General features: G+C 44.6%; 1 protein-coding gene across 2 annotated transcripts in view; it reads left to right on the plus strand.

Moving 5' to 3' along the window:
• Positions 1-13,042, plus strand: part of LOC101592137 (fatty acid desaturase 2-like protein FADS2P1) — a 33,394-nt gene extending 20,352 nt beyond the window's left edge. For both annotated transcript variants that reach the window (XM_023706079.1, XM_004645763.2), the window contains 8 exons: positions 680-805; positions 2,980-3,040; positions 5,277-5,353; positions 5,521-5,618; positions 6,618-6,714; positions 9,294-9,373; positions 11,133-11,258; positions 12,496-13,042. In XM_023706079.1, coding sequence (XP_023561847.1) covers positions 680-805; positions 2,980-3,040; positions 5,277-5,353; positions 5,521-5,618; positions 6,618-6,714; positions 9,294-9,373; positions 11,133-11,258; positions 12,496-12,544 — 714 coding nt within the window. In that variant the 3' untranslated portion in view covers positions 12,545-13,042. The remainder of the gene's footprint in view (positions 1-679; positions 806-2,979; positions 3,041-5,276; positions 5,354-5,520; positions 5,619-6,617; positions 6,715-9,293; positions 9,374-11,132; positions 11,259-12,495) is intronic.
• The last annotated feature ends 10,587 nt before the right edge of the window (positions 13,043-23,629 follow it).

Raw genomic sequence — 23,629 nt, forward strand, 5'->3', positions numbered from 1 at the left:
AGGTGGGGATTTGCCCAAACCACATTGAAGCATTGAAGCACACAGCCTACAAAAGTAGCTGATATTCTTCAAAGCACTCTCTCGATTAAAACCTTCAGACTTTCAGTGAGGGAAAAAAGTCACACGCTAATCAGAGGTGATTCAAGCTTAGCATCAGCTAAAGTGTTTTCTTCTCACTTACTTTGCAGAGAACAGTGATTCTGGGGTGCGCAATGTTCTTAGCCAAGCCCCCACCACCCAGGAGAGCACTCCAGATTCTCGAGTCTTTGAAATACTCATTGAAGTAGGATACCTGGGGCTGCTTTTCCCAGAACTAATGAAAGTCTCAGAGCTGTGGCTTCTTTATATGTAAGGCAGAAATCATACTCCCTGCTCCTCCTACCTCCAAAATGTTTCAAAATGAGGATCAAGCATGAGAAGAACAGAGAAATAATCCTCTCCAGCCAGGTTCATATTTTGATTCTCAAGAGTTGCTTTAGGCTGGAGCCCTGTATCCAAGGATCATTTCTTCATACGCTACAAGAGCCCCAGTCCAATAATTCATTCTCTGGGCCAGCAGGAGGACAAGGTTGAGAAGCTCACATATCTTCACTTTTGAGGAGACATGCAGCGAGCTCTGACAGTAACGGGTACTGGGGAAGCGAAGTCTTTGAGCTAGTCATTCTTCTCTTACACTTAGGGCCTGTCTGCAAACTGGTGGAATTACCGACACTCCCAACATCATGTCAAGCCAAACATCTACCCCAAAGACCCGGATATTGACATGGGCCCACTGTTCCTGCTTGGAGAGTCCCAGCCTGTCAAGGTATGCTTACCTACCCCAGACACTCAATGCAAGCTATTCGGAGGGATGCCTAGAATGGCTTTGTTCCTTATCTGTGAAGATCAAGATTAGAGTTCGGGCTTCACACACAGTGTGAGAGCACTGCTTTGTCCCTTTATGTTCAGGATACAGACTTGGAGTCATGACTCTGTGACCCTAAAGGTCGGCCAGTCCAACCTCTTAGAGCAGATACTATGATGACCTGTGTCACTCTGCTTGAGCAATCCAATGCCACGGGGATCTCTGCCCAATGAACATCACCATCCCTGAAGCAACATAAGCAAATGATAGAAAGTGGAGCCAGGTGACCAAGGGTGGCGTAACTCTCAACCCTTAGCAAGGATATGGACAGCTCATGAAGACAAGGAGATCAGTACAGTCAGTAAGCACTAGACCACCAACACCTAAGTATCTAGCTGTCTCTGCTAATGCTAGTCCCATTAGAAAAGACAGTGCTGGGCCTGTTAACGCCGGGGCACTTGGAATCAGTCCCTTCTCCTTGTTTCTTACCCCTTACGTACTTGGAGTTTGGGGAGCAACTGAAAATGGCCATCATTACTTCATCACCACACAGCTTCTTATTTGTGACAGTAAGAGAAAAAAAGGCCACCTACACTGTTGCAACAAAGGAAAAACATCCAGATATAGGAAGAGAGACACCAAACAAGAAAAAGAAGAGCCAGTGCTCTTCATAGTGTAGAACAGAGTAAATGTACAAAAACACAGAGTGGGCATGAATTATTGTTTATTCCTTCAATGGATAAACACTCACTGTCATTAAGGATAGAGATGCAAGGGCAGGCAGATAGCTCAGGAGACCAAAGCACCTGCTTAGGCAGATGCAGAGACCAGGGTTCATTTCCTGCATGCTGTGCTGGCCCTGCCCGTAGGGCGACAACTGAGACTGGGCATGGGGGTGCGCACCTATAATCCCAGCACTTGGGAGGCTGAAAACAGGAGAATCACTGAGTCTAATCTGTGTAGTGAGACCCTGTACTAAAATACATTTTTTAAAAAACAGTAGTGATGCAGCCCTCCCTCCTATGCTTCCTCTCAAAGCATTCGTGTCCTCCGCACTGCCCATGTTAAACAAGTGAAATCCTGGAAATGAGTCATCCTCCATAGGAAGGAGAATAAGTTTATGCTGCTGTACAGTAAAAGTTCTACATATGTGTAAGTGTCCTATAATGCTACAAGTCACCATGTCAGAGCCATGGAGGGGAGCAAAGAGGAAAGATGGGCAGGTGGGACAGGTCATGTCTGTCCCTTACTCACATGACCATTTCATAAGCAATGACTTTCCTGTAGCTGGGGTAACTCCCTGACACTCGGAACTTAGAGGAAGCAGGGTCTGCTTCACTCACAGTTTGTGTGGGTTCAGTCCATGGCTGGCGGCACCGAGGCAGAAAGTGCACAGTGGGAAGTTCAGGGAGGAAGAGCCGCCTGCTCCAAAGCAGCGAGGAAGCAGGGAGAGAAAGAGCTGGGGACATGGTGCCTTGCGGGTCACACCCCAGGGACCACCTCAACCAGCCCACACCTCATAACAGCGCATCCACTGCTCCCGTATCAATGAATGGATCATGAGAACACCACCCCTAGATCCAGCCATTCCCAAAAGTTCCACCCTAAATGAATACATGAGACTGTGGGCACATTCTACATCCAAATTACAGCAGCACAAATTAGGCGAAATTAAGGAACCTTGCTGCAGGCAGAAGCCTGACGCTATGACTAAAGAAGAGCTAGAAAATCTCACCACACTGTCCCTGTGCGGTGCCCACACACTGCCCACAAGGAGGACAAATTTCAAAGTGATTTCCATAAGAATTTTTTTAAAGAGCTCAAAATGCTCACAACAATATGGAATCATCCATCTGTGCAAAAATTGCCTATGTGTGATTAAAGCAAAAAGATGCCAAAATATTTACTCCCATTTCAGTTCTGGTTCTTCTAGTATCTCAGGTTTGACAGCCAAGGAACACTAATCAGATGTTTCTATCTATACAGATTTTACACACACATACACATACACACACACACACATGCACATGCACACACACACACAGACACACACACACACACACACACACACACACACCTGAGTGATGGCCAGAAGTGTGGTCTCTTATTTTATGTTTTATTCTTATTCCATTCAGTATGGAAAGAAGAAAATCAAGTACATCAACTATGAAAAGCAGCACCTGTACTTCTACATGGGTGAGTTCCCTAGAGTCACTTTCCCTATCATTTGATTTCCATCATGTATGTACTTGTCAAGCCAGGAGGTGTGACTGGACTCGGCCCACACAGAACAGCTCATCTCACTGCCACTGAGGAAGCCAGCACACCTCGGCTCAGACCCACCCGCGCAGAAGTCTGGACAGGAAGGGGAAACGCAAATGGGCATTTCCAACAGGCAGCTCATCCCTCTGGGCTTTGGGCAGGGAGGGAGGGAGGAGGGACCCGTGAGGATGGGAAGGCACAAGGCCAAGAAGAGGACCTGTATCCAGGACTCATGTCTGCAAAAGGCTAAAAGTGACTGAGGGAAAAGAATGCAGGCTTTGTGTAGAGAGGAAAGAGAGGGGGAAACAATATGGAAGCCCTTATAGAGCGCTGCCAGTGAAGCGGAAGCCAGAGTCAAAAGTCATGCCTGTACTTCTCTGTGGAAGAAAGCTTGCTGTTCCCACAACCTACATGCAGATCTAGAATAGGCGAGGTCTAAACCAGAGTACGTGAGATCCATGCAGGATTATGCATCTCCACATGCACGAGTGTTGGCCAGGGTTGGAAGCAAATAAGCTTCCCTGAGCAGTTCTAATAGCAGTGAAAGAATGTCTTCATCAGGGAGCCTCAGCCCTCCTGCCCTCCTGCCCTCCTGCCCTCCTGCCCTCCTGCACCAAGCTCAACTCAGGACTTGGAGTTCACCAAGAACTCTGCTCCTTTGATGCACACTTGCACATTTGGGACATATACCAACATCAGGGGAGGAGCGAAACTGTGTCTATGCTCAGGGGGGAACAGGTTTCTCCACCGGGGACATTTGACAATGTCTAGAGATACGCTGATGGGCAGTGGTACGACACCCTTTGTATAGAAAGCAGAGATGCTGTCAGATGTCTTATGTTGTGCAGAAGAGCCCATAACACAGCACTATATTGCCCCAAGTGCCAGCAGGGCAGAGGCTAGAAAAGCCCCTGCAGGTAAGGTGAACTGCTACATACGGGCCACTGGCGACTGGTTGGCACGGGCCAAGGAGCGTGGCCATATGGTTTGAAATGTGCCACACCTTGCTGTTGTCTGTTGCACAGCTGTGTTTAGTTTTACGCACACATACACACACACACACACACACACACACACACTCACTCACCTTCTGCCCCTTCTCTTGCAAAGCCCAACAGAGGAATAGGGGCTTCGGTGTGCTTCATTGGGGAAGGAAGCTAACTACATCCTACCTAATATGCAGCTGCAAGAAAGCATTTATTTTCCTGAACTTCTGTGGACAACATGTGTCTGCTCTCTGTGTAGAGATGCAATCTGCCCTTAGCAGAGGAGAGCCGAGCAGAGAGTGAGGACTCGCTACAGAATGCCCACCTCACAAGCGCCACTGCTCCAAGAACCGCGTCAGCATGTCTTTTCTCTTCAAATGCCAGCTCGGCACCTTGGGTACAAACAAGGTGTAATTCAAACTGCCCCAAAGACACAGGGCTGGAAAACTGTTAAGGACAGGAAGACAGATTTTACTCAGACTTCCACAATGGACAAGATACTTGAGTGTGAACTGAGAGTAACTGTGAAACGGAAGTGGAAGCAAGGATGTGAAACATTTGGGCATGCTAAAGAATAAAACGGAAAGACTCCGAGAGATGGGGTTGGGGTGGGGGCCTTGGTAAGTGCAAGTAGGTTAGGCCAATGTCTGCCGATTAGTGCTTAGGGGTGGTGGGCTCCGACCCTCCTGCAGAGGCTGGGAGACCAGGCCCATCCTTCCTAAGGGCAGCATTTCAATGGAAGGACTCCGAGGACTTGACCGATAGAAGCTATTTGTCTCAAAGGGAGAAAAGAAGAATTTGCAACAACACATTTTTAAAATGAATGATCTAAGAAAAAGGGGATCAGGCTCATATACCCGAGCTTGGACTGGAAAAAAAATGAGGGGCCCAAAGCCAAAAGAGCGTCACACTCTCTTTGTTTTCAGTGGCATGAGAACAACACAGATCTTCAGTGTGTCCCTAACTGCCCTGAAAGTACTTGACCCTGGAGCTACTGCCCAAATGCCTGGTTCAGCCTCTTGAATCTGGAAAGCCCGAGGGAGTCCAGGCTGCAGTGGATGATCTCCGCTCCTTCCTTTCTCAGGCTGGGAGTGGCGTGTTAAAGAGATAGACAGCTACAGGCTTGCATAGAGATCGCGTTCTGCTCATTTTTTTCACTATCTTTTTTTGTTATTCTTCTTCAGTCGGGCTCCCCTTGCTCATGCCTGGGTATTTTAATGTGCAGTCCATGCAAGTGATGTACCTTCGAAAGTACTGGGTGGTGAGTATTTGACTCATTATAGAAGCTACACCGGGTAGAAGAGGGTGGTGCAGAAATGTTTGGTGCTTCCTGGGGTAACAGGATATAAGACACGTGAAGGAAGCCCAGCCCAGTGGGGAGGAAGTGAAATGCCTGGGGTATCCAACGTTCCGTGCTTTCTCTTGCAGGACATTGCGTTCGTCATCAGCTTTTACATTCGGCATTTCATCACATTTGGCCCTTTCTATGGAATTTTTGGAACCCTGTTGCTCATATATTTTGTCAAGTAAGACTGTGCTTTTACTTCCGTTGCCCAGACTGCCCTATTACCTTCCTGGTCAGAGCTGTGTGAGAGAAGTCAAAGATTAGGACAGCATGGCGTTGGCTAGAACTGAAGTATTTAAGGAATGCAAAAGCAAAAACAAAAAACAAAGAAAACAATAGTAGAAGTCGTTGCGCGAGACAAGCTAATTGCAAAAAATTTGCCCAATCTCGTTTTTCTGCCTTGCTTTACTCCCAAGCGCAGCATTTCAGATTGTCACTAGGTCTTTACACTTTTGTTTAGTTAGATACCATAACTTCCACCAGTAGTCATGAGAGGACAGATTTTAAGGGTACTTTACAAATACAGATTTTTTTCCCTCCAAAACCAAAATGACTTCAAGTCATTGTTCTGCCTAAAGGGCCCTCTCCGACTTTCCTATTTTTTATTCCTCGTTTTGTTGATTATTATTCTAAAGCCTCAATAATTAGGGCATGACAGCTACTTTGCATCAGAGCCTGTTAAAGCCTTTACATCTTGTTTGATGTAATCCTAGTGAAGTCCAACAACAGAGATAGCATCGTCTCCATGTTTCTGCTAAGGGAGGCGGAGCTTGGAGAGATTTAATCACTTGCCTAACGTGACTGCACACGTAAGGACCAAGGCAGGTGCCAAGATAGAACTTGAACCCAGCTCCACCTGGAGGCAAGGCGCAGACTGGCAACACTTTGCCTGTGTTCTTGGAGACGCTGGTGGCTTTTTCATCCCTGATTAGAGCTGCACAAGTCTTTGGAGACACTGCTTCTATGAGTTAGGAAACAGGGCAAGTGCGATGGCCGTCTGTGTGTCAGCTCTAGAGTGAAAGGCATCCAAGAGGTCCACGAAAGCCTCCTGCTCGCTGTAATCTTGGAACTTATTTTGTGTCCTCCAATGTTCAGCCAGCTCTGACCAAGGTTGTGCAAGCCCGGCAAGCGCAGCTGTAACACCCTTGAGAATCACTGCTCCCCGCTTTTGTTCCCAAAGGCTGCTTGAAAGCCCCTGGATCGCATATGTGACCCAGATGAGCCACATTCCCATGAGGATGAGTAGAGAGGAGAACCGAGACTGGCTCAGCACCCAGGTAAGGGTGGGAATCCCCAGGGGGGCCTGCACCCAGGCTGACAGCATCCGCTCACCTCGTCCACGAATGGCACAGTATTGTGGCACGCGCCCCAGAGCCCAGGCACCACGCTTCAAAGTAGGAACCAGGCACATTCTCACTTTATAAGACAAAAACGCCAAGGCACAGAAAGGCCCAGCAACTTGTATTAGGGCACAACTAATCAGTGACATAGGCAGACCTCCCCAGCAGTGTGATGATAGAGACTCCTCTAAACTAAGAACCCGTCATCTACAACGCAGGAGCCGAATCTGGCTCGCTGCTTGTTTGTGTAAGTAAAGTTTTATTGGGACACAACCATGTTCGTTCATTCACATATTATCTGTGTGTTTTCATGCTACAATAGAAGAACTGAATCTCTCTAAAAGAATCAAAGTATTTCCTATCTGGCAGTACAGAAAAGGCTTGATGACTCCCCTAATCTCTCACATTGCATAGCCTTTTGAGTGAATCTGAGACCTTAAAATTACAGAATGAGTCTTACACCTGGAAGGACCTCATTCTGTGTTATAGACAGGACATTGCAGCGCAGGACCAGGCACACCACTAAGGCCTACAGAGGCATGATCAACGCGGCACCCCCAGCTCCTGAGGCCCAGCCCTTTCTGCTGGCTCTTCAGAGCATCTCCAACTTCATATGCAAACTCGAGGACTCCCTGAAGGATATAGGGGAATCCTTCTCCCATCTATTTATCATAAACCATTTCTTATTTTTTGGTTTGCATTTATCATTAACTTAATCTTTATTAGGATGATTTCTTTTCAAATATTTGATGCCTTTTTATTTTTCTATTTCTGTGATTTGCTTGCCAGAGCACTTATTGTTCTGAGTATTTACACATTGCTTGAGTTTCAGTATTTGGTTACAAGGTGAAAACTTGAACACATTGTCTATAATATATGTTATGAACATTTTCCCCATTGGCTCTCTTTGCCTTCTGTTGTAGAAGGATGTATTAATATTTCCCCTTGTCTTGTTTGCAAATCCCTGAAAATAATGAGTAGAGCAAACCACTTAGAGGTTTGTTTTGTTTTTTTTTTTTTTTTTTCATTCACCTTAGGTTGTAACTATGCTGGCATGGAGTTACATTAAGAAATTCAATTAATCTGGGTGTGATGGAGCATGCCTGTAAGCCCAGCACTCAGGAGGCTGAGGCAGGAGGAGTGTTGTAAGTTTGAGACCAGTCTGGGATACAAACTGAGCTCAAGGCCAGCCTGAACTGCATAAGCAAGATCCTGTCAGACAGACAGACAGACAGAGAGAGAGAGAGAGAGAGAGAGAGAGAGAGAGAGAGAGAGAGAGATAATTAAAATAACATGCTGCCATAACTGTGTTCGTAGCTACTGTAAGAAAGTCAGAAAAATCCCTCCACCAACCTGGCGGAGCCCTGGTTGTTCACATGCCTTCCATGTGGTTCACAATGACTAAAAGCAATAAAAACTCTACACACTTAAATGTTATTAATGACTCAAAGAGTTTCCATTTATATAAATTATATCCATTTGAGATCTATATTTGAAGTTTAACATGAGAAAAATTTTAAACATATGTAGATTCATTTTTTTAAATAGTTTTATTTATTTATTTTTTTAAATTTTATTTATTTGTGTGTGTGTGTGTGTGTGTGTGTGTGTGTGGCCAGCTCAGCCCACCAGGGGGCGGGGCTGGCTGGCATGTGGTGCTGGGGGATTGAACCAGGGTCCCTGTGCTTTGCTGAACTTGTTCTAAGTAGGCGCTTTAGACCACTGAGCCATCTCACCAGCCCCCTGTAGATTCATTTTTAAATAATAACACTAATATATAACAACTTCAAGGGGCCATCCTGTGTTTAGCCTCTTGAAAATTCCACCATATAAGCATAAAAATTGAGAATGAGAAAGGAAAATAATGTGTTAGAAATCTTGTGAAATCATTTTGACCCAGAAGATCCCATTAAATATCCTGGCTATTTCAAAATTTTGTGGACTACACTATAAGGAGTGCTAACGTAGAACCACCATGATTGACACTGAAAGTGGAAGCCACCCCAGCAAAAACTAGGACATAAAGAGGCATTGAATGAAACGTCATGTGTCTGCATTCTTAGTCTTGGAGGACACTATTGTACTGGAATGCACTTCTGTGCACACAGTCCTTGGTTAGGACCCTTGAGTATCTTGTTCTTCTTTGAGAAGTTCTTGAAACTCCCCTGGAAATGGCGATCCACCCCAAGGTCCTCTGATCCCATCATTTTTCAGGGTCTTCATCCATGATACCATAATCTTCTGTACTTAAGAGTCAATAGTGAGTTTCTCCTTCAAATTCTACATGCTCTTTTCTAGCTATTGCTTTGTATATACTTTTTAGCAAAATATCTTGCTACATATTTAAGTGTAGAATTTGTTGAGACCTGGGACTGTCCACGGTATTTCTCATAGTTTATTTACACAAAACAGGTCCTCAGTAAACACGTGTTGATGGTTGACTCAATAAGAAGACAAATATTTTCTTCATCTGATGCCTGGATTCACTGTTTCTGATGCAAGCCTTCTCTTTGCAGGTCTTGGCCACCTGCAACATTGAGCAGTCTTTCTTCAACGACTGGTTCACGGGTCACCTGAACTTCCAAATCGAGCACCAGTGAGTCACAGAAGCAGTCCATGTAGGCAGAGGACTGTCATGGGAAAGCGTCCTAAATACAGTCCAAAGTAGGGCCCGCTGGCTCAGAACCTCAGAGAGAAGAACAATAAGGAATATTTAACATGTACAGTTTTTCTAGTAGCACCAGTTATAAAGGAAGAAGACATAACAATGGCCAGCAAATGAAGTACAGCCTCAGGAAAGTAGCAGTAACTTAGTGTCAGCCACGCGAAACCTTAGAATTTGGTGACTTATTTTTTTCCGGTGCATTTGGTTTGTTAGTAAAACCCAAGGAAAATCACACTACTGGGGAACGAAGTTCTACTGAAACTTAATTACACTTGAAATTAAATCTCTACCACCGTAGAGCCAGTGTTACAAAATAATCAACAATGAAATCGATTCTTCTATGTCATTTGCCAGTGGCATCTAGCAATACATTAACCAGAGAGTCAGTTAACTAGATGTGTCATGGAGAACAGAGGGTAGTAACACTTTATTTTTTTATTTTTTATTTTTAAAGAGAGTACAAATTAGAATTAAAACAAAAACTTACAATGGTACACAATTTCACTTAACAAAATAATATGAGTTTCATAGTGTTTGTTGCAATACACAGTGTTATCTTCCAACCAGTTGCTTATATTACCAGATATATGCATATAAGATTAGAAGAAGAAATGTATAAGAAATTAAGCAAAGAAAATGTACAAATAATTGGAAAAAAGGAGACTATAGTTCTTGAATACATAAGGCTCAGGCAAAGCACTTTATACATCTTCATTTAAGCCATGCCTGAGAGACTCACAGAAAGAAAATGGTCTGATACTTATTCATAGGATGGTTTCATCTTTTCTTTTATAGTAGTCTTTAAATCCTCAGCAAAACAAAAAAAAATTAGCGTTTGCCTTTTGTTAAAGAGTTGATCACAACCTTAGAAAAGCACCCAGCTGATCAGTGAAAAACTGGATAGGATGGTACCTTTTCATTTCTTATTATTTCGGGATTTTTGTTTGTTTGCTTGTTTGCTTGTTTGTTTGTTTTTGGTGGAACCAGGGATTGAACTCAGACCCTTGCGCTTGCCAGGGAAGCACTTATTCTTCTGAGGCATCTCCTCAGCACTTCTTATTCTTATTTTCTAGAATGGTACCTTATATACACCATGATGAGTCTTCAGCACAGACTCACCTATTTATGAGGCAGGAGTCAGACTGATAGAAAGAAAGAGAAACAGAGACAGAGACAGAGGGAGGCAGGAAGTTATCTCCAGCTCTTCTAGGTAACTCAGAATGATAGACAACCCACACTTTCACTTGAATTTGGCCAAAATAAGCATATTCAGTGGAGCTAATATTGTTCCTGTTATTATCTCCTAAATACTCAGTGTCTGTATGATTTGTTTTTGTTTTTGTTTTTGGTGGAACCGGGGATTGAGTTCAGACCCTTGAACTTGCCAGGGAAGCACCTATTCTACTGAGCTGTCTCCCAGCCCTTGGGGAGAGTTTGTTTTTGTTTTGTTTTGTTTTGTTTTGTTTTGTTTTGTTTTGTTTTGTTTTGTTTTGTTTTTACCATATAATTTGCAGAAGTGACAGGATATAAGTCTTGAGTGATTTGATAAGAGACTGAATGCCCCAGAAGGACTGGGCCAGGTAAAGGTTGGATATGCGTCACTGGTGTAATTTTATCTGGTTATTCAGGAAGGAAATCTCCTTTGGATTTTCTTAGGTCTCACGTTCACGTCTCCCATCTATTTCCCTAGCCTTTTCCCTACCATGCCTCGCCATAACTACCACAAAGTGGCACCGCTGGTGAAGTCCCTGTGTGCCAAGCACGGGTTGCAGTACGTGAATAAGCCCATGCTGGTGGCATTTGGAGACATCGTTAGGTAAGAGTGCACTTTCTCCCAGTCACAGATCACGCCTTCTCTTCCTGGGAGTCCCTGGACTGTCCATTGCTAGAGAACCATCCTACCAGCAACCACTTAGTAGGAAGCAGCCAGAGATCGACATAAACCTAAGAATTTACAGGGGAAAATGCCACCTACCTACCTGTCCCATCCTAGGCACTCCTAGTGAAAATGCCCACGGTCCTACACTGTCGAGCGGCTTAGCACCAAGGCCACACTGTGTCTCATTTGTCTCTGTACCCCCACACCCTACAGTACCCCCCTGCTCCAGAACGCACGTGGTGAGAGAGCTTGCAAATTCTCAGGTGCTCTGCTGCAGAGGCAGGTACCCTCAGGCTCCAGGGGGCAGATGTGCTCGGGCTGCAGGGTAAGGGGTGCAGGAGCTGAAAATTTATGCTCGTCCTCAGCCACTCACCCGCAGTCCCCTAGAGGACCCTGGGCACAGCAGATTAACAGCATGTGGCCTGGGTTTACTAACTTTCTTTTACCACCAAGAAAGAAAGCTACCTTGAAGAAGACCTTCAAGGCAGCCTGCTCTCACCCCTCCACGTCCAGGGCCCCAGCTCCACTCTCCACCACGCCCCTTCCCCTTCTGCACCTCAGGCAGCTGGCTAACCTTCAGCTGCTGCAAACCACCCTGCTTAGGCACTTTGCCCTCTGCTGAGCGCCTTCTCACATCGCTGGCGCCCTGCATTCCCAGTGTCTTTTCCTGTTCACTCTCCCAGGCTCATCTCAAACTCCTTTTCCTCATCATGCCCTTCGCTGATGTCCAAGAACAAATCCATCCCATGCCCTTGTGGTGCCAGGTTCAGTCCTAGTGGGTGATGACACCTGTGCCTGTCTACCAAGCCAGATCAGGAATGCCACAGGGACAGGGCCACATCTGTCCTCCTCATTGCCAAGTCTAGAGAACTATCTTCCTAATTAGAAAGTAGGATAAGTCAAGATATAAGATGGGTTGGCATAGAGACATATGAGCATAGAACAGATTAAAGTGAGGATAAAACCCAAATGCTATCCATAAAGAAAAACGGAACTCTTTTCCGAAAAACAATTCAGTGTGTTTGTATCCTCCACTGGTCAGCAGATAATGGTGTGTATAAGCTAGGTCCACAAATGGCATTGCCCTGAGCCAGGCAGAAAGCCAAGGACCCTGGAGAAGAAACTGCTCCACCACAGGCCCACCTCTTGAATTCCACTTGTACTTCTCCCCCAGGGCTTTGAAGAGATCTGCAGCCCTCTGGGTGGACGCTTACTACGAGTGACATGGTACCTCGCAGCCCATTGCGTCGCTGAAGGGGGTTGCTGGCTGCAGAGAGCTCTTTGCTGTTTACCTGGGAATTAACAGGCACTGCTGGCATGCCTGCCTGTGCCTGGCATGTGGCCTCAAGGATTCATGACCATCGTGTACCCGAAGGCAGATGGAAACAAGAAGCAGGAGAAGCACAAGATGACGTTGACCGGGGTGGCAAGCGGGCAATGGGACTGTGTTGTCTTTATTTCTTCCTGATGATCTTGAACTCTGTCTATCAGTAGACCTTAGTTAGATCGCAGCATCCAGAGGGCAGAAGGACCGGAATCAGGTAAACCTTCCCAGAGAAAATGGGGTCAGAGGAAGTGGGCCGAAAGCAACCCCTCTGACAGAGCCTTTGGGGAACAGTGCGGCTGCTCTTAGAAGAGAATAATTTTTTTAAGTGATTCCTGTTGAAGCACAAATTTTCACTTGTTTCTTTTCAAATATGTAAGATTCTTCTTCTTTAAAAGTTGATTGAAATTAAAGCATATTTACATATTTCAATACTTGCTTCAGATTTTGATTACTGTACCTACTTAGGTAGGAAGATAGATAGATGATAGATAGATAGATAGATAGATAGATAGATAGATAGATAGATAGACAGACAGACAGACAGACAGACAGACAGACAGAGGTAGAGATATATAAATAGTTTCTCCACATGGAAAAATTAAAATTTCTATAAAACCCCTTAAAAGAATGTCCTCCATCCAGTCCAGCCAACAACTGATCAAGCAGTTTTAGGTTTAAAAGTCTTTCATTTGGCTAAAGAATAAACTTGCTGTGGGTGTAAAAATTGGACACTTATCCAGTGCAGCAGAACTACCACACATCCTTCCTGGGTCACCTCTAAGAAAGAGCTTCTTTTCCACAACGGAGGTTGCGGGCTGTGTCAAACCTTTTCCAAGTATGGCACCCCTTAGGTCTTGTTTAAGAGGGGAGCTTAGACTCTGGCCAAGGAGTTTCAACAAAGGGAGAATGGGTTGGGGTGGGGCTCTCAGGACCACACTGACCTCTGCCTGCTTCTGTTTACCATGGAGGCCTTGCTAATGCTGACCGCAGCTGTGGGGAGCACAAGCTTCCTTCCTCAGCTCTAAGCAAATCGGTATTGTTGATTTTATTTATCTGTTGTCTGAGGTTCTACCAGTAAAGATTCCTTCCTTCCAATTTCTGCAGCATATCCTTTTCATTTGTTTGTTTTTGTTAATTAAATCCTGAGTCAAGGACAGCACATTAAGTCTCTCATAGCTGCTGAGGAATTAAGTAGGCATGTTAAAGCTACAAATCAAGAACCGATGGTCTGGGAGCCAGAGATGTTGGAAGGGGAACAGTGACGAACAGTAGGACAGTTGGGCCTGGGACAGAAAGATGAGAAGCCTGTGGGCTTCATGATTCTTCCCAGCAGTCGTGCCAGGAACAGTCATTCCTCCTGCTAGTGGACCTAGCGGTGATGCCTCCTGCCCGACTCCAGGGTGGGGGGTGGGGGTGGGGCACCACATTTGGCTTTCTTGTGTCGCCTGCCCCAACTCGCACAGAAGTTCAAGCGCTGTCTGTTCTGCTGGCCCGTGGAAATGGCAGCCAGATTTCTTTCTCCCCAAGTCTAATTGCCTTAAAGGAATTCCTCATTAAGTGTCAAAACTAGCCTGCTTTGTAGTTCCTCAAACAAATGTGGTTAGTATATGATTTTGAAGAAATCTGGGAAATGTAAATAGATTATGTAGAGGAATTATTCAATTTAAAAAAGGGTGCTAGAGCATCTTAAGCTTTTGTTTGTTGAAGTGTCTGTTTACTTGCTTCTGTGTCCTTTCTCTTCGTTGATGTGTTCAGGGTCTCTATTTCCTCATCAGTTACTCTTGGTAGATCGCTTATTTCTAGGAAGTTATCTGTATTTGGTAGGTTGTCCAGCATGATGGTGCATAGCTGTATTGGCCTTTTATGGTCCTTTACATTTCTGTGGTGTTCGAAGAGATGCAAGCTAAACATTGTGCATTGTAGAGATTTATGAACGTGTGATAATGCTGTAAGGGGAACCCCCAAAAAGCACAAATTGGGGGTCCCAGAGTGGGAGTTCCCAGGCAAAATGTGCAAGAGCAGAACTTTGGGGAATGATGGAGCCAGCCAGATGGGTAGCAGGAGCCAAGACGTCTTGGCAGAAGGGAGCATGACACTTGAAAGAAGCCGGAGCTGAAGGAGCAGTAGGAGGTGGGCGGGCCCGTGGGCGGCTCGGGCGGGATCCGCACTCCAAGAGCCTGGGAAGCTGAGAAAGCCGCAGGCTTTGGGCTTTTAACTCTGGGGAGCACCTTGAACAAGCAGTAAAAATAAAGTCAATACCATCCCAAGGCAAAATTCCAATCACTGCAGGATGAGAGAGAAAAATTTGGAAAGATCATAAATTCAGGAAAATGGCGAACTTTACTAAATAGCACCGTATTAAGCAAAGTTTTTACTCTACCACTACTTAAAGATGCCTTATTACAAGATTTCCTGATTACAAAAGTATGTTCATGAAATATCTTTCAACTAGATAGAAATAAATCATATCAACTTTACTAGAAGCACTTCTATGTTCATATTTATTTTAGCAGGATGTCTTTAAAATTGATCCACATTGTTGCTTGTTGCGGATTTCCCGCTTTCCTGGGGCTCAAGACAGTTCCATTTTGTGTGTGTGCCACATTTTTTAACCACTCACCTACTGATGAACATTTAAGCTGTTTCTACATCTTACCTATTGTGAATATTGCTGCAATAAAGATGGGAGGTTCATATTTCCCTGAAGTGTTCATTTCAACAGAATAAATACCCAAAAATGGAATGTTTGTATAAAATTCTTACCAATGCCGAGGAGCACATACAAAGCACCAAGATTGATCTGTACCCTTGATGGGCATGCTTTCATTTGATCTTTATAATAAGTGCATGGGCTGGTGCCATCTCATTAGATAGAGGAGAAGACAGACGCTTACAGAAGCTGAGCAACATGCTTGATTTCACAAGTAGGCATCGGCGGCATAGACTTTCAGATCCAGGAGTATCTGACTCCACAGGCAGGGCTCAAATCCACAGGGAATTAAGTGGCAGTGAAAGACATGAGCAGGTGGCACTGGGGGACATCTCCAAGAGCTTCATGGAGAGGGGATGGCATTGAACCCTCCACACCAGTGTGTTCCACCTGAATGGGTGACCAGACAGGGGAAGAGCAGAGGTACATGAGACGGCCACAACAGCCACCTAGAAAGAGTCCTTGCCAAGCAACTCACACGCCTCATTCCTCAGTTTTTCCAGCCCAGGACAATTTCAATGGGAAAGTCTCAAGTCGAGGTTTAGCCTTCCCAAAGGGGTAGGTGCCGCATTAAACATAGGAGAACAAGACAAAATTGATGTAAGTGTTTGCAGCGGTGTGACATGAACTCCTCCCAGGGGAAACCCTTATGTTCCCTGTGATTATATTTGTACTCCTTTCCTTGACATCCTGTTTCCTCTGAAGCTTTATCCTTCCTGGCAAAATTAAGTAATGATAATTTGCCTACATTTTTGGTTGGGTATTAAGAAAGGGTGACGGAATTAGAAGTCAGAAATTTAGATTCTAATTTCAGCTCATTAACTTTGTACCTTAAAATGAACCTGGCCAAGTCACTTCCAAACTGCATACCACAATCTCCACATCTGCAACAGAGGTGTGGTGCATGATCTTATTGGTCTATGCATCACAGCGTGTTTGCTACAATCAAATGAAGTCAGGTAAATGAAATGGTTTTATTAGTGGGAAACACCCATTTCAATTCTGCTTACTATTAATTACTGTCATTATTACTATTATTATTATAATGAGGGCTTGTTCCATCTTAGACCCATGAAAAACAGGAAAAGAAGAAGGGAGAAAAGACACACCGGCCTACAAGAAGGCAATACATTCAGTCTCTTTAACAGTGGCAAAGGCATTTAGACAAGAGGCTTCTGAGTCACAACTGGGAAAAGGATTTCTCCTTTTGCAACAAGAAACACTCACGAGTCACCTCACATTTTGATGGCTTTAAATCCCCAGGGACCAACAACTAGATCTCAGGCTAAACAGGGAGTAGAAAACCAAGGTTCTGCCTACCACGCTCATGGTGAACCAAATGAAAACCAATTGTTAATGTAGGACATCCACTACTTATGAGACCCACATGACATTTACTGCTAAATCGAATGCATTAGCTCTCCTGCTCCTGACACTGTACCAGACATCTACAACTGAAAGAGGGAAAGCTTTAATTGGGCTCATGTTTTCAGGGGACTGAGTCTATCTTCAGATGGCTCCAAAGCAAGAATGTCATGGCAGAAGATGTTGGGGGACAAAGCTCCTTAGTTCATGGTGGTCAGGGAGCAGAGTAGAACAGTCTCAGAGAGGAAAGGGGCCAAGGTCAGACACAGACCTCCAAGGTCACACCTCCTGCCCCACCCCAATGCATCTAGAAGTGTGCCCCTCCAATCTCTATGGTGGGTTCCAAAGCAGATGCAAGTTGAAGTTCCAACCTCCCTATCAGATATGTAATTATCACCTACTGTCTTGTACAATCCTAGAAGAGCAGAAAGTATAGCAGTTTGAGCTTAAACTCTATTGAGAGCAAAGATACACATCATTTTTCTGTCAAAGCGGTGCTTATAAAGTTTTCAAACAGTGACATTTGAAAGAATTTATAGTGAACATCTGTATAAGCATCATTTAATTTCAACATTAGCTTTGTGGTAAACTTTACCCCATACATATTCATCTATGCTCCACTCATTCTGCCATTAATCTGTTTTATTTTTTAGGCACTTAAGTAAATTTCCAGTGGGGGGACTTTTTTAAAGCCTCAGGTTTTACAGACAACAAAATGTGTGAACGTGTATTTCTTCCCTTCAATAAAGATGGTGAAAATAATGCAGCAGGTTTTCTTCTAAGGAATACAATGTGCTTAACTTTTTTGCAGAATCCACTGACTCAGTACAGACTAAACCTTTGCGCATGCACGTATACCTGCCTTTGGTGTTTGCATTCATCCATATTCATTGGGATTCATCACTCTTTCGTTTGGCAGCGCTTGCCTAGCACCAACTGTGAGTCAGGCATTGGGCCAGGGCACAGGAGCAGGAGAGGCAGAAAGGCCCTGGGGACTTCCATCCTAGAAGAGAAGGGATCTAATTCACAGGTGAACTGAAGTAAGCCTCAGAGGACTACTACTAAGGAAGGAAGCAGAGGATGGTGCAAGCTCTGGGAAGCAGGGGCTAGATTCACCTGAGAGGTTACTGAAAAAGTGAGTGAGAAAAAATAGTGGCAGGATCCCACCATGAGATCCAGCTGGACAGGACCATCAGGAGCAAGCAGAAAGGCCTGGAGGAAGGCGGAGTGAGCTGTTAGTCAAAGGAAGGAGTGGGAAATCTGTGAAACCAGAATAGCATGCAAGGTTCTTTCCTTAATAGTGACTTACGTGGCATTTCTTCAGGAGTGCAGTTTCAACAGCAAATTCAAAACAATCTTCTGTCATTTGTTCAAGTATAGTTTTCTCTGAGACGTCTCCCCAGAGTTAGCTGTTGAGGTGACCTGTGTATTTCTGAGATTCCTTACCTCTGCTCCTCAGTGATCTCTGCGTGCCTCAGCACCAGGCTCTGGGTATTTTTCGAGAAGAACTGAGAATGGCATACCACAGCGATGTATGTACCCCCATGTTTATAGTAGTACAATTTGTCATAGCTAGATCTTGGAAATAACCCAAATGCTCATTAACTGAGGAGTAGAAAAAAAAAAAGATGTGGTTTTTTTACATAATGGAGTACTACTCAGCTATAAAAGCGTAAAACCAAGGCTTTTATGGGTAAATGGATGCAACTAGAGCCCGTAATAAGTGAAATAAATGAGACCCACATGTGTAAGCAGGGTTTCATCCCCTGTAGTGTAAGCAAGTGGAAGGGTAAATAAGAGCCAAAACACACAATAGCTCTTGTGAAAGGGAAAGAAACTGTTCAAAAGGAAAGAACAACTAGGAAGGGGGAAAGGAGAAAAGAAGGAAGGGAAAAAATATATATTCACACACAAAATAGCTAAGATAATTGTACTACTAGTTTCTATTAGTTCATCGAATGGAGGAGCTAGTGCTTGCAGTGTTTGATCAGTTCTGCATGCCTGTATCTGGTAACCTGAGCAACTACTTTGTAGATAGCAATCTGCAATATAACAACCATCGTTAATTTTATATGATCTTGTTTTGAAATTCTGCATCTTTTTATTGGTTTTCTTTCTCTTAGAAAAGTCTCTTTGAAAAAAAAAGAAAAGTCTCTTTGAGGACAGGGGTCTTATGTGCCTTTGCTCCGAACGTGCGGCTGGGGCAGCCCACTGCCTGGCATGCAATGCGTGTTCTGTAAGAGCTGATGAATAGGTGAGTAGAGTGATGAGAGACAGGCCTGGCAGCCAAGGGAGCTGGCATGGAAAGAGAATGTTAGGCAAGAAATATTACATAGTTGCCAAGAAATATTAGACGGGAAATTATGTCATTGGTGTAGTCGATGGCATGAGTCCACAGGGAGGAACAAGAAAGGTCCCAGCAGGAGCTTGCTCTGGGAAGAACCAGGAGGAGCAAGTGCAGAAGGCCTTGGAGCTGAGAAGTGGCGCCATTGGATCTGGGCTCTAGGAAGACACATCCTGAAGCCAGGAGATGCGATGCAAGTATGAAATGCAAAGGAGTAAAGAGGGACCCTCGGACCCTGATCCACAGAACACAGGAAGAATGGGACACTAGAGGAGACTTAAAGAGATCCTGGTGTTTGGGTTGTCAGTGGCTCCCTCAACGAAGGAGGGAAGAGTCAGGGATGTACCAAAAGTTGATGGTTCCTTCAGAACACGGTAAGTGTAAGGCAGTAGCACAAGAGCGACGTGGGCGTGCCCAGCAAGTAATTAGAGAAAATGTCCTCTGGAAACTGGAAGGGAAAGAAGGACAGAAGCTGCCATCTGAGGCAGACTTGCCACACGGGTCACCAAGAAAAGAAATAGAGGAGGACAAGATTTGAACTGAAAAGGGAGCTTAAGGATGTTTTCACTGCAGAGCGGTGGGGTGAAAAGAGTGTAGCTTTGTTCTATTTGGAACAAGTGGGCTGAGTTCATGCCAAGAAATAAACTGCAATACCTTATAAGAATTGTGTGGCTAAGGTTTTCAAGTTTTCCATCTTTTTTTTTTTTTGTACTGGGGATCGAACTCATGACCTTGTGCTTGTCAGGCAGGTGCTTAGCCACTGAGCTATCTCCCAGCCCTCCATCATTTTTAAAAACACAGAAAAGATTATATCTGCTTAACTTCAAGCTGTTTACTTGAAATGCACAAACAGAAAAATAACCTGTAACATTTACATGCAACAAAAGTCAGGCAGAATAGGCTCCTCTTCCCGTGTGAGGATTGACACGGGCACAGGCACCGCCTCTGCTGTCCTAGCTAAACTGAAAGAGGATGGCGTCTCAGCACATCTGGACGTCCCAGCACGTAGTTGGAAGCTTCTGCTTCACATGTCATCGAGAAGGTGCTTGAGTGAGTTTCACGGATCGCCCTACGAGCATGCAGGACTTCACGGGTATCAGCTATTGAAGCCATGCCACCATGTGAGTTGATAAACAGCCGCTGTCGCAGGCCTCACAGACCCCTTTCCCAGAAATGCTTTCCTTTCTGCCGGGGACACTCTACCCCCACAAGTGTAGCCCCAGCTAGACGGGGTGGTTATTTACCATTCCTTTTAGGTTCTGTTTAAATCACAGCTTATTTACAAAAGGCAAATATCTTGCCCCCAAAATCAAACGTACACTCTAGGTTTTGTGGAATTTGAGTTTTACGGTTTCAATAGGACCCACAAAACCTACTAATTAAGGGCAACCACCAAACCTGATAACTGTCAAAACACAGCTAGAAAAGCAATTATTTTTTCTCATAATGAAGTTCTTGAAAAGCTCCTGGTAATTTCTGGCCCCACAATTCAGGGTGGGTGGTGCTTGCAGAAATGAACAGATGAACTAAAAGGCCTAAGTGGACAGAATTATTAAAGCCTCTGTTGGTTCATCTTCTCAGGCCATCAAGAAGTGTTGGACAGGAGTGATCTGTGGTACTCTGCAAGATGAGTCTGCACATCATCTCACCAAGAGAATCTGGGTCCTGACACATGATTCATGGGGAACCTGCAAGAGTCAGGGAAATGGGGCTCCCTGCGCCTCTAGGGAGTTTCTAGCCATGAGCATGAGAGGCCCCGCGCCCTGCACCTTGGTCTCCCAGCAGCTACCCTTGTCAATACTCTTACTCACTGTGTGGCTGTGAGCGTGCACTTCCTGTGCAGAGGATGCCTCTTCTGTCCACTGTGATGAATGAAATATGTGCACGATGTGGGGTTGTAAAATTACAGCATGTGTGCAAGGGTCAGATTGGTGCTTGGCTCTGCGTCTCCTCCCTCCTGTCTCTGATTTTGCTGTTCTTCTCTTCCCCCATTGGCACCTCTGAACCTGATACGTGTGCAAGGAGCTCCTGCCACCATCGGGTACCGCTGTCCTGTAGCATTCTATCCTGCTAAGAAACAGAGCCCACTGCTGTGGTCTGAAACGTGTCCCCCAGAATTCACATGTTGGAAATTAAACCCTTAAAGCCACAGTGCTGGGAGAGATGAGAGCTCCAGCTTCATGAATACCTTAATGCAATTATAAGGCCTTGAAAAGGGGCAAGGGAGATGGCTCAGTGGAATAAGTGTTTCCCTGGCAAGCGCAAGGACCTGAGTTCAATCCCTGGTTCCGCAGGGGAAAAAAAGGCCTGGAGAGAATGATTCTCTTTTCTCCACTCAAAGTGTCCTCTCAGAAGCACAGATTGGGCCCTTTCTGGTCATTGAACCTGCTGGGACCTTGCTTGGGAACTTTCCAGACTCTATAACTAAGAGGAATAATTATCTGATCTTTGTAAATTATCTAGTTCTGTGTATTCTACCACAGTAACACACAATGACATAACTATTTATCACTGCTTATCCCTAACCATCATCTCTTTCCTTTTCACCATCTGAAATAATCTAAGAGTCCTCTCATTCTTTTCCTTAAGAAGAGCGAATAAAAGTAGGAAGACATTGGCTGTTGTATTCCCAGGACCAGTGCGGGCCTGGAGTTGGCAACCAGGAAATACTTGTTCTTGGTTGGCTTCCCCTCCTGCCCACCTGTCCTGCTGATCCTGCAGGAGTCAGCCTGGGCCATCCGAGGACAAAGGCCCCAGAGCATCCGGTACAGGAGCATCTGGCCAAGGGCTTCTGATTTCTAACTCCAAAGAACCTGGAAAGCAACTGCCGAGGACCAGCACAGTGACAAGATGCGCAGGGAATACGGCAAGAGCACTGCTCTGCCTTCCCAAGGCTGACACTTCCACTGAGAAAACAAGGCCAGTGAGAAAATGAAGATGGCCTAGGTAGTCCTGGTGAGGGTGGCCCCAGAGAGTCCCTGAGAAAGGGTCAGTGGAGTTTGCAGGAGAAGTAAGCATTGGTAAACAAGCTCTCTCATTTAGTAAATTAAGGTTCACACAAAAAACATCTAAATTTTTGTGTAATTCATATGTTGAGTTAAATAAAAGTACTGAGACAGGAAGCCGCCTAAGTTTTCACATGGGTCTAACGCTCTAGCAGATCTCCCACCCAGACATCTGAACCTGCAGGACCAGGAGGCCCTAATGCTCTCTTGTGTCTTATTAAGCATTTCAATAAAAGAATATATATATATATATATATGCCCTATGAAAATGTAAATTTCTTGAGCGTCAAATCTTTCTTCTTTGTCCTTGTTATTGGCTTCGCAGGGATCAAACCCACAGCTAGGGACATGCTAGGTGAGTGTTCCACCACTCAGCCATTCCTCCAGCTCCAGAAACCTGGAGGGACTGCGCGGGACTGCGCGACAGGGACCCTCACACATTTTGTGACAAAGTCTCTTGGCCACATAGAAATCATGAGGCATCAATCATCTTTGGTCAACAGGAAACTCCAGTAACATTGTATCACTCAAAATGCCACCTTTTCCTGTTCATGGAACTACATAAGTATTCTTAGCTCAAGAAATGACCCATCAGGGAGACAGACAGCTCATAAACAACACACTGCACTGGAAATACTTCAAAGAATCAGCAATTGAGATCTCATTTTATTGAAAAGATTTTGCACATCAAAAGAAATCACCAAAAGAGTAAGAAAAAAAAACATGAATTGGGAAAAAATTTAACTGACTGTCCCTCAGACAAAGGACTTCTATCTAAAATGCACAAAGAATTCAAAACAATCTGTCCCCCAAATTCAAAGACCCAATCAAAAAAATAGGTGTCTGAGAGAAATATATAGCTCACAAATGAAGAAATATAAAAGGCAAATAAATAAATGAAAATGTTCAACATCATTGGTTACTGAAGAGATGCAAATTAAAACAACACTGAGACTCCATCTCACCCCAGAAAGAATGGCTGTCATCAAGAAGTCAGCCAATGACAAATGCGGGAGGGGCTCTGGGGAAGAAGGTGCCCTTTGCTACTGTTTGCAATAGTGTAGACTGGTTCAACCATTATGAAAATCAGTGTGGAGACTCCTCAATAACTACAATTAGAGGTCCCATTCAACCCAGCTATTCTCCTCCTGGGTGCTTTTCCAGAAGAACTGAAAACCTACCACAGCGATATATGTGCACCCATGTTTATAGCAGCACAATTTGTCAGAGCTAAATCTTGGAAACAACCAAATACCCATCAACTGAGGAATGGATTTTTTAAATGTGGCATTTTTACACAATGGAGTGTACTCAGCTATAGAAAAAATAAACTCAAGGCTTTTTTGGGCAAGTGGATGCAACTGAGACCGTACTCATAAGGGAAATAAATCAGACTCGCATGTGCAAACATCATGTTGTCCCCTCCTAGTGCAAGAACCTGAAAGAATAAAGAAAATCCAAAGGTATAATAGGTACTGTGAAGGGAAAGGAGACTGTTTAAAGGGAAGGAACAACTGGGATGAGGGAAAGGAGAACAAAAAGAAGGAAGGAAAAAAT

Source organism: Octodon degus, unplaced genomic scaffold, assembly GCF_000260255.1.
Source record: "Octodon degus isolate 3935 unplaced genomic scaffold, OctDeg1.0 scaffold00239, whole genome shotgun sequence".
NCBI classification, from domain to species: Eukaryota; Metazoa; Chordata; class Mammalia; order Rodentia; family Octodontidae; genus Octodon; species Octodon degus.